This window comes from Molossus molossus, unplaced genomic scaffold (assembly GCF_014108415.1).
Source record: "Molossus molossus isolate mMolMol1 unplaced genomic scaffold, mMolMol1.p scaffold_m16_p_2, whole genome shotgun sequence".
Lineage (NCBI taxonomy): Eukaryota > Metazoa > Chordata > Mammalia > Chiroptera > Molossidae > Molossus > Molossus molossus.
In genome coordinates this window covers 147,769,973-147,780,498 of record NW_023425355.1, presented here as the reverse complement: position 1 = coordinate 147,780,498, position 10,526 = coordinate 147,769,973, and the positions used below count along the sequence as shown (strand labels likewise).

At 67.0% G+C, this 10,526-nt stretch overlaps 1 protein-coding gene across 1 annotated transcript; it reads left to right on the top strand.

Moving 5' to 3' along the window:
• The first annotated feature begins 1,712 nt into the window (after positions 1 to 1,712).
• AKAP17A (A-kinase anchoring protein 17A) lies at positions 1,713 to 7,920 on the top strand. Its single transcript, XM_036271717.1, has 4 exons — positions 1,713 to 2,486; positions 3,165 to 3,313; positions 5,751 to 5,991; positions 6,991 to 7,920. Exons 1-4 carry the CDS (start codon positions 1,725 to 1,727, stop codon positions 7,918 to 7,920), a joined length of 2,082 nt encoding a protein of 693 aa, XP_036127610.1. The 5' UTR covers positions 1,713 to 1,724.
• The last annotated feature ends 2,606 nt before the right edge of the window (positions 7,921 to 10,526 follow it).

Below are 10,526 nucleotides of genomic sequence, written 5' to 3'. Positions count from 1 at the left end.
GTCTGGGGACCGGGTCGGGCCTCGCGGCCGCGTCGTTGCGCCTGCGCCGGCGTTGCCATGGAGACCGGGGGTCCTGGGGAGGCCGCTGTTTGGGGGGGTGCCGGGGAAGTCGGGGTGCCGAGGGCCACGGGGGGCTCGTGGAGGCGGCAGGACGACGGCGGGCGCTGGGTGCAGGCGGACCCCGGAGGCTGCGGGGCGGGTGCAGGGCCGGGGTGCGCCCGGGGCGGGGACACAGCGCCCTGCTTGCGCCACGGGGTGCGGTGCCGGGTCCTGGGGTCCGGGGTGCCCGCGGTCGGGGGTCCGAGCCAGGCGCTGTGTCCCCGCCCCGGGCGCTCTGGCTTCCTGCTCAGACCCTCCTAGTTTGGGGGCCACTCTCCGCCTGTGCCCTGGGGCTGCCCCTGCTGAGCTGTGGGGGGGTCGGGTGAGCTGAGCTGTGGGGGGGCCGGGTGAGCTGAGCTGTGGGGGGTCGGGTGAGCTGAGCTGTGGGGGGGCCGGGTGAGCTGAGCTGTGGGGAGGTCGGGGGGTCGGGTGAGCTGAGCTGTGGGGAGGTCGGGGGGTCGGGTGAGCTGAGCTGTGGGGGGGTCAGGTGAGCTGAGCTGTGGGGGGGCTGGGTGAGCTGAGCTGTGGGGAGGTCGGGGGGTCGGGTGAGCTGAGCTGTGGGGGGGTCAGGTGAGCTGAGCTGTGGGGGGGCTGGGTGAGCTGAGCTGTGGGGAGGTCGGGGGGCCGGGTGAGCTGAGCTGTGGGGGGGTCCGGGGGCCGGGTGAGCTGAGCTGTGGGGAGGTCGGGGGGTCGGGTGAGCTGAGCTGTGGGGGGGCCGGGTGAGCTGAGCTGTGGGGAGGTCGGGGGGTCGGGTGAGCTGAGCTGTGGGGGTGCCGGGTGAGCTGAGCTGAGCTGAGCTGAGCTGAGCTGAGCTGAGCTGTGGGGGGGCCCGGGGGTCGGGTGAGCTGAGCTGTGGGGAGGTCGGGGGTCGGGTGAGCTGAGCTGTGGAGAGGTCGTAGGGTCGGGTGAGCTGAGCTGTGGGGGGGCCGGGTGAGCTGAGCTGTGGGGGGGCTGGGTGAGCTGAGCTGCGGGGGGGCCGAGCTGGGGGTGACTGGGTGACTGAGCGGCTGGGCATTCAGCTGGACAGGTCCCCTGCCTTGTTGGGGCGTCTGGTGTGAGGCTCCTGGCTGGAGCCGGCTCACGGGAGGACTTCTTTGCCCCTTAGGGAACGGGGGTCTCCGAGGGGGTGGCTCACCGCCCCAGCGGGGAAAGGTCCTGGCACCTGTTACCTTGGGCAAAGAGAGGGCTTGTGTCATCTCCCAGGACTTCCTATCTCATCTGTGCAAACACCAGGCCCCTCCGCTCTCCCCGGTGCCCGGAGCTGAGCTGCGCCCCTTCCCCAGGGAGTTGCCTGCACGCCCTGGGGAGCTAGCGGGCTCTGGCTGGTGTGTCCCCAGCGCTGCATGGAGGGTGGGGCTGGTCCTGGGGCAGCTGCTTCTGAGTCCCCGGGGCAGGTCAGTGCGGATGGAGGCTCAGGCACCAGCTGCTCTTAAAAGCCGCTGTCAGCCCAGGCCTCTCTGGCCTCTGGTGTAACCTGATGATCCACCCAGAGCCATCTCAGGTGGTGAGGGCTTCCGCGGAGGGCGACACCACCTTCTGTCGCAGGGCAGGGAAGCAGGCTCGTGTCCCCTCCCTGGGCCTCCAGAGCTGACCGTGGTGTGTGTTTCAGGCCCAAGGTCCCGGCGATGGCCGCAGCCACCATAGTGCACGACACGTCTGAGGCGGTGGAGCTGTGCCCGCTGCACGGCCTCTACCTGAAGCCCATCACCAAGATGACCATCAGCGTGGCCCTACCGCAGCTGAAGCAGCCCGGGAAGTCCATCTCCAACTGGGAGGTGATGGAGAGGCTGAAGGGCATGGTGCACAACCACCAGTTCTCCACGCTGCGCATCTCCAAGAGCACCATGGACTTCATCCGCTTCGAGGGCGAGGTGGAGAACAGGAGCATGGTCAGGTCCTTCTTGGCCTGTCTGGACGGCAAGACCATCAAGCTCAGCGGCTTCTCCGACATCCTCAAGGTGCGCGCCGCCGAGTTCAAGATCGACTTCCCCACCCGGCACGACTGGGACTCCTTCTTCCGCGACGCCAAGGACATGAACGAGACGCTGCCCGGAGAGCGGCCGGACACCATCCACCTGGAGGGCCTGCCCTGCAAGTGGTTCGCCCTGAAGGAGTCGGGCTCCGAGAAGCCCAGCGAGGACGTCCTGGTGAAGGTGTTTGAGAAGTTCGGGGAGATCCGGAACGTGGACATCCCCATGCTCGACCCCTACCGGGAGGAGATGACTGGGCGCAACTTCCACACCTTCAGTTTCGGGGGCCACCTGAATTTCGAGGCGTACGTCCAGTACTGCGAGTACGCAGGCTTCATCCAGGCCATGAGCGCCCTGCGCGGCATGAAGCTCATGTACAAGGGCGAGGACGGCAAGGCCGTGGCCTGCAACATCAAGGTGAGGGGCTCCTGCTGGCCGCTGGCCTTTGGGGGGTGGGGTGACGTCACTGCAGACACATGATCAGGGGAATCTCGGTGCAGAGACAGACAGGCAGCTCCCCGTGTGCAGTTTGCAGAACTGTATCTGCGGCAAAGCCTGGGGTGTCCAGCATTTCAGTGTAGTTGAGGAGGGGTCGTCCGAAAGGAATCCTGACCCCTGTGAGCTGGGACAGCTTGGGTCCTTCAAAACCCCCCTTTAAAGAGGGCAGGGCTCCCTGTCAGTGTTGACTTGTCCTGTGTTCCTTTGCGGTGACAAGGATACCAGCTTCCCAGGGTAGTGGGGATTCTGTGGCTGTTAGACAGCTTGCACCCCATGTGTGGAGGCGGCCGGGTCCTGGGCATGGTCTGGCATGCAGGGGTCCCTGGGACAGAAGCGGAAAATGATCTCGGAGGACGGGCAACTCTGTCCTACTGTAGTCAGGAACGAAGGCCAGTTCCCGTGCAGGGCAAGTTCGTCCTCCTCGGTGGAGCGGACTTCACAGCGCCGGGACTAGGTGGAGCCGGGAACTGCGGCTGCGGCCCACACGCGGGGTTGGTGGGTCCTGAGTGCAGGGTGCACGCGCTCTCCGATGGACTCGCTGCCTGCTGGTGGGTGTTCCTGCCCGGCCCTCCACCTGACTCTGTGTTTTCTCCAAAGGTCTCCTTTGACTCAACCAAACACCTGAGCGACGCCTCCATCAAGAAGCGGCAGCTGGAGAGACAGAAGCTGCAGGAGCTGGAGCAGCAGCGGGAGGAGCAGAAGCGGCGGGAGAAGGAGGCTGAGGAGCGGCAGCGGGCCGAGGAGAGGTGGGCTGCGTGCGCGGGGGCCCAGGGGAGGTGGGCTGCATGTGCCGGGGCCCAGGGGAGGTGGGCTGCGTGCGCGGGGGCCCAGGGGAGGTGGCTGCGTGCGAGGGGGCCCAGGGGAGGTGGGCTGGGTGCGCGGGGCCCTGGGGAGGTGGGCTGCGTGCGCGGGGGGCCCAGGGGAGGTGGGCTGCGTGCGCGGGGGCCCAGGGGAGGTGGGCTGCATGTGCCGGGGCCCAGGGGAGGTGGGCTGCATGTGCCGGGGCCCAGGGGAGGTGGCTGCGTGCGAGGGGGCCCAGGGGAGGTGGGCTGGGTGCGCGGGGCCCTGGGGAGGTGGGCTGCACCAGGCTGTGTCGGCCCTGACCGCCCTGAGCTCAGTCCCATGTGTGCCGAGGCCTGTGCGGTTCGTGACCACGTGCCCTGCGGTGACCACTCGCCTCTGTGCCCTGCTGCAGCCAGCAGGGTGTCCGGGCGGCTGTCTGTCTGGTTGAAGCGTCGTTGACAAGATGCGTCGGAGGCCTGGGCAGTGGCCTGACGTCCGTCAGAGTGGGTTCCCGTGGGGAGGCCTTGCAAGGGGCTGCCTCCGTCCTTCCCTGCGGGTCAGACCTCAGGAGGCCTGCTCGGGTCACACTTGACCCCTTTCATCTTTCGCTGGTGGTGGTTACAGAAGTGACGTAGTGGTGTCCTCTGGGGCACCAGGAGTTATCCCGTCCCTGCCCTTGGCGGCTCCCAGCGTCTGTGTTCACAGGACACTGCTGTGTTCCTGAAGTTCGGTCTCGGACACGAGGCCTTTGGCCAGACCGGTTCCAGACCAGTTTTCCAGTAGCTCCCCCCATTGGTCCCGGTTTTCTCTTCCCTGCTTCCCGGGTCTGCACTCCGTGGTCCCCTCGGTGCCTCAGGCCCTGTGCCAGGCTGCAGGCCCAGACCAAGCTGCTGTGCAGAGCGAGTCCCCCGCGTGGTCTGGGAGGAAGGGCCGTCGGGGAGGGGAGGGGGGAGGGGAGGGTCCGGTGGGAGAGGCTCTGACCAGTCCTTGGTTGGAGCCCTGCAGCCAGGCCCCTGCCTCACAGTGGGGTTCTGGGGGAGCACGGGACCTGTTTGTGGAGGGGGGTCCTCTGCTTGTGGAGGGGAGCACCGGACCTGCTTGGGGGGGAGGTGCTGCGCACCGAGGAGAACACCAGTCTTCTGGGGCGCCGCCCGGGAAAGCGAGGCGGGAAGCTCCCTTGGCGTGGACACGCCCTGCCAGTGACGCCTGCCCAGCCTGTTTCCAGGGCGGGCTTGTCCCCCGGTGTCTGCCGTGACCGCAGACTGTGCCTTCGTTCCCATCACCCCATCTCGGGAAGCAGCTCCGGGGGCCACTTAGGAAGCCGTTTGCACGACTTTTATGGGAGGAAACATTGGGTCAGGAAGTGGACGGTCGTGGGGCCTTTGAGAGATGCAGACTGGACCTGGGGTGGGGTGGGGTGAGGACAGAGGTTCTGGGCCCTGGGCTGGTGCTGGTGCTGGTGCCGGTGCCGTGCCCATGGTGGCGGGAGGGGCTGTGCGTCCTGCCCACTGGGGTGTGGGGTGCAGGCCACTGGTCTCATGCTGTGTCCTCTGGCGGCTCTGGGTCTCGCCCAGTGCGGAGCCTCCATCTTTGTCCCTGTGTCACTCAGGTGGTTTGATCGTCGTAAAACCGAGGAGCAGAGGAGGGGCTGGGCCAACATGCCTGTGGGTGTCCCAGACGGTCTCTGGGTCGTAGTCCATCTTGCTTTCTTTTGGTGTCGCCCCCCCCCCACACACACACACACTTCCCGGCACTGCTGGTGCTCAGTTGTGTGCGCGTACCGCGGTTCGTCCCAAAGGAAAGTCGTGTTTCCGAGGGGCATTGAGCGTCCCGACGGGGTTTTTACGAGAGGAGGCTGCTGGTGGGTCAGGGCCAGGCCCCAGAGCGAGCGTCCTCTGCCTTCCGTCATTGTGGGTGTGCCTTCCCTGGACTCACACAGGGGGCGGGTCCGGAGGCACCCAGTGTCGACCTTTCCCCTGGGGGGTGCTCAAGGACCCCTGTGGCTGTGCAGCTCGGGCTCATCCGGCTCATCTGAGCCCCGGGTGGGGAAGTTGTCCCGCTGGGGGGCGCTCAGCCGTCCTGTGCTCTCCTCTGCTGTCGCGTGGCCCTCCCTCCACCTGCTGCTGGTGTGTCTCGTTTAGAACGAAATTTCCTGGTGCCAGACCCACTGCTCCCTGCCTGCGGGGCTCCCGGTTTGGGCCGCACGCAGCTGGACTGTCCTGCAGGGACTGGACCCTCCCCTCGTGTGTCTGCTGCTTCGTGGGCTCCTGGCTCGGCGGAAAGGGATTTGGGGTACAGGGCGGGAGTGGTTCATCACCTTCCCGAGGCCCGTGGCCCGTGGGTGAGGCCGTGAGTGCACCTGCGCCGCGCGCCCCTGACGGCCTCCCGGTGTGTCCGCAGGAAGCAGAAGGAGCTGGAGGAGCTGGAGCGCGAGCGGAAGCGGGAGGAGAAGCTGCGGAAGCGGGAGCAGAAGCAGAGGGACCGCGAGCTGCGCCGCAGCCAGAAGAAGCTGGAGAAGCTGCAGGCGGAGGAGCAGAAGAAGCTGCAGGAGAAGATCCGGCTGGAGGAGCGTAAGCTGCTGCTGGCCCAGCGCAACCTGCAGTCCATCCGGCTGATGGCGGAGCTGCTGAGCCGAGCCAAGGTACCCGGCGCCCTCGGGCTCGCTGCTGCTGTCCTGCGGGCCGCGCCTCGGCTGCTTGCGGCCACCTGCAGAGGGCGGCCCCTCACCGGGCGTGGGGTTCCTGCGTCGTCCGGGTTTCAGACGCAGGGCGTGGGTCAGTGTGGCCCGTGCTCATGCCTCCTGGGGGCTGGCAGGCGGCCGCGGGGCGGCCAGGGGCGTGGTCTGCCCAGGCACGGGGTGTGGCAGGGCTCGAAGAGCCCCCGCTCCCGGTGCGGCCCTCCTGTCGGGACGTGCTGGCCACGCTTGGTCCGGTCACCGGCCTCGGCCTCCCCCAGGCCGGCAGCCCACGGCGGGAGGACGAGGGCGAGCCTGGTCCCCAGGGAACGCAGGGCGCACCACAGACCTGGCCGGCTGTGTCCCTGCTCAGCAGCGGTGGCGTGACAGGTGTTGGCCGGCGCTGTGCGGATGACCTTAGGCCTGAGAGCCCCCTCTGCCTCGTGGTGGCCCGGCCGGTAACTCCTGCGAGCTGGGCCTGGGGCCGCGGAAGGACAGACCTGTGCTCAGACAGCCGCGCGCCCCGTGCGGTGAGGTGTGGGGCGACCCCGTAACCTGTTGTCTAATTACAGTGTTGATAAGGCCCCGGGAAGGACAGTGGCGGGCGCTGAGACAGGTGGCCGCTCCGCTCTTGTTCATGGTGAATATTGAAGACACTGACCCAGGCCGGGCCCAGCAGGTCCCGCGGCGGCCTGGGCGGCCTGGGTCTGCGTCGTCATCTCAGCTCCCTGTTGTGGCGATCACGGAGGGGCCTGGGCCACCCCGAAATGCCTGCCCGGGGCTGTGCCAAGTAGCTTTGCCGTGGGGTGTGCACCTCGCTCGGACGGACGCATGACCGCCGGGTGTGCAGGGATGGGCGCCGTGTCGGCCAGGCTGTCTCCAGCACCCCGCCACGGGGCGTCTGAGCCCAGTGCTGCTCGAGCGTGGCAGGCCCCGGGCCCCGCTGAGGCGTGTTCTCTCCCGCAGGCCGCCAAGCTGCAGGAGCAGGAGCAGAAGGAGCAGGCCCTGCGGCAGCAGCAGCTGGAGGAGCGGCGGCGGCTGCAGGAGGCGGAGCTGCGGCGGGTGGAGGAGGAGAAGGAGCGCGCCCTGGGGCTGCAGCGGAAGGAGCGGCAGCTGCGCCAGCGCCTGCTGAGCATCCTGCTGAGCAAGAAGGTGGGCGACCCGCAGGCGCAGGACGAGCCGGGCGTGGCGCCCGCGGACCTGCTGCAGCCCGTGCTGGACATCCTGCACTCGGTGTCGGCCGGCTGCGTGAGCGCCGCCTCCTCGCATCTCCTGGGGCGCCCGCTGCCCCCCAGCACCCCGAAGGAGGCCCCGCCGCAGCCCGAGCCGGAGGGCGCGCCCAGAAACGTGAATGGGAGCGTGGCCGGCGACGCTCCGGGCAGGGACCCGCAGCCCCCTCACCCGGCCGCCCCCGACGGCGCGTCGCCCGAGAAGCGGTGCCCGGCCGTCCTGTCCTGCATCCCCGACAACAACCAGCAGCCCAAGGGCGCCCCTGCGCCCTGCGAGCCGGCGCCCCGGAAGGACGTCCTGTCGGAGCAAGACAAGTGCAACCGGGAGCCCAGCCGCGGCCGGGGCCGGGCCGGCGGGGACCCGGGCGGCGAGGACCGGCCCCAGCGGGAGCGCAGCCGGTCGCGCCGCGGCAGCCGCGAGGAGGGGAGGCCGCGGAAGGAGCGCCGGTCCCACCGGAAGCGCTCGCACCAGGACCGCCCCCCGCGGCGCAGCGCCAGCCCCGGCCACGCCCACTCCCGGAAGTCGCGCAGCCGGGAGCGCGCCGCCCGCAGGGCCCGGAGCCGCGACCGCCGGGCGGGCTCCAGCCGGAAGCGCAGCCGCCGCCGCCACAGCCAGAGGTCGCGCTCGGGGTCCCCGGGTCGCAGCCGCAGCTCCTGGGACAGGTAATGCCGGCCGGTCCCGCCCGCCCTGGAGCGTGCGGCCCGCGGAGCACCGGCTCCTGTGCCGCGCACGCCGGCCCCGGACCCCAGGCGGACCCCAGGCGGACCCCAGGCTCGGGCGGGCTCGGGCTCCCGGGTGGAGCCGGCGGACGAGCCCTCGACCCCCAGAACTGTGGGTGAAAGTTGGGGCAAAGCCCTCCTGTCGCCGCCCCCGCACCTGCAGCCCGAACAGGGCGCCGCCCGGACCGCGCCTGGGACCCGCACTGCCGGCTCGGCGGGCGCATCGGGGCGCATCAGCCCCGCGGGGCAGGCCCCGGGCACCGAGCCCTGCGGCGTTTCCTTGTTGTAGTGTGAACGCGGGGAGCGCGGGGGGGGGGACGCCCGGGGGCACGTGGGCTTGGCGAGCTCGTGGGGCTGCAGCGGGCGCCCGGCAGCTCAGGACGCGCTGGGCCGCGCTGGGTCAGGACGGCGGGGCCCGGGCCTCGGAGGCGGCCGCTTTGACGAAGCCCGGGGGGCGGCCCGGGAGGGGGTTCCGAGCTGGGGTTCCCAGCGGAGGTGAGCGTGTGTGGTTTTTTTAAGAAGCTGTTTTGCTAAATTATTTTTACTGGGAACGTTTCAAGCAGATTTCAGGCTGCAGACTTGTTAACCTTTTATAACCGTTCGCTTCTCCCCGCGGGGCGCAGACACGGAAACCGCTGTGACGTGTGAGTTCGGAGAGACGCTGTCGATCCAGTTTGCATTTTTATGGGGAAATAAAACCCTTTTCCAATGAGCCCGTGTCTCGCGTACTGTGTGACCCGGTCGTTGAGCCGAGCCCAGGTCAGGGTCCTGAAACTTCAAGGAGTCACCGCGTTTTCTTAGAACAGCTGCTTCGCACGATGGTTGCCGTGGTCCTGTGACCAGCCCCCTGGAGGAGAATCCGGGGTCCTCAGAGTCCTTTCAAGTTTAGCAAATTCACAAAATCAGTCTTTTTAAACCTAAAGAGCCCGTGGGTGAGCAGCCAGAGGTGGGAAGCACCCACAGGGACCCACACAGCCGCACTGGGATCCCCACAGCCACACTGGGGTCCCTGCAGCTGCATGGGGTCCCCGCAGCTGCATTGGGGTCCCTACAGCTGCACTACGGTCCCTGCAACCACACTGGGGTCCCCGCAGCCTCACTGGGGTCCCTGCGCCCACACACGCGCCAGCTGTCGCGGCTGAGCCCCGCCCGGTGCCTGTGTCCAGCTCCGGTCTCTGCGTGCATCGGGCCCTTCTCAACAGTCCATCTCATTACCAAAGTCGTCGCTTGATGGAAGATCGTGCCGGCATCTGGCAGCCCAGGGGATTGGCCGTCTTAAGAAAAGCGGCTTTAATTTAATCCAGCAAATGCGATCAGTGGCCAGTCCCCCTGTTCTCCTGTGAGATGGTCCCAGAGGGTCTTCCTCGCTCTTCACCGCGGGGTGTGCCCACACCACCCTACAAGCCCCGCCCCGAGTGTGTCCTAGGACAGGTCTCCTACCCCACCACCAAGCAGACATTACTTCTCACTGAGAGGGCTCCCCCTTTGAACTCCCTTCACCCCAAACAAGCAGCATGTGCGCAGACAGGCAGGCAGGAGGCAGAGAGCCGACGCCGAGATCCTGCTGGGGCGCCAGGGTTGGCCGTCCTGCCCAGGCCTGGCCTGTGTGTGAGCAGGGCCTCAGCAACTGTAGGAGAAAGACGGTGCCTCTGGGCAGGACGGAGCTGCAGCCAGACCCCGATCGGGCACCGAGAAGGCAGGACAACCGAAAGTAAAAACGAGTTCGTGGAGATAGATTCGCACGCACCCCACATCCACTTCCTCCTCTTCCCGACTCGTCAAGTTGGAGAGGAAGAGGCCATATTTTATTTTATTTTATTTTATTTTATTTTCCTTTATTGATTTTAAAGAGAGAGGAAGGGAGAGAGAGAGCAACATGGATGAGAGAATATCGACGGGCCGCCTCCTGCACGCCCCCCACTGGGGATCGAGCCCACAACCTGGGGATGTGTCCTGACTGGAGTGAACCGGCGATTTCTTGGTGCAGGGTCGATGCTCAACCACTGAGCCACACCGGCCAGACAAGGGGCACATTTTAACCATATGCAGTCCTTTTGAGTCTTCCAATCGCAAGGCAGCCGGAAACGCTCAGCCCAGAATGAGGTCCATGAATCAGAACTCACGTGTCATCCGTGACCCTTTAGGGAAGGTCATCCAAGTATCCGGAAAAGTTAACAGGTGTTTACGCATAAATCTACAAAGAAAGAGAGAAAAGAACACCTGAGCGGGTGGAGATCGTGGGGGCAGGCTTCCGTGGTCCCCAGACAATACCCTAGAACTGGTCAGTCTGTTCTCGGTCCTTGCATCCGAATTCCAGGGGGAATTTACGGAGAACTTGGCCAACTGGTGTGAAGCCCTTGCAGAAGAAGCCCACGCTAGGGAGCAGCGTTCGGAAAAGGAGTAATAAATGGCGTGTGCACGTTCGCGGGGAGATGACCATGGGGTCTGTTGGGATTCGTTTTGGATGGTGTTAAGAATGGTGATGTGGCCCTGGCCGGTTTGGCTCAGCGGTTAGAGCGTCGGCCTGCAGTCCTGAGAGACCCGGGTTCGGTT

Bases quoted from the DNA above. Each gene is read 5' to 3' on its own strand.
- AKAP17A (XM_036271717.1), top strand. From the start codon at position 1,725: ATGGCCGCAGCCACCATAGTGCACGACACGTCTGAGGCGGTGGAGCTG. The intron at 2,487-3,164 runs GTGAGGGGCTCC...TTTTCTCCAAAG, and splicing joins CCGTGGCCTGCAACATCAAG to GTCTCCTTTGACTCAACCAA. The intron at 3,314-5,750 runs GTGGGCTGCGTG...GTGTGTCCGCAG, and splicing joins CGGCAGCGGGCCGAGGAGAG to GAAGCAGAAGGAGCTGGAGG.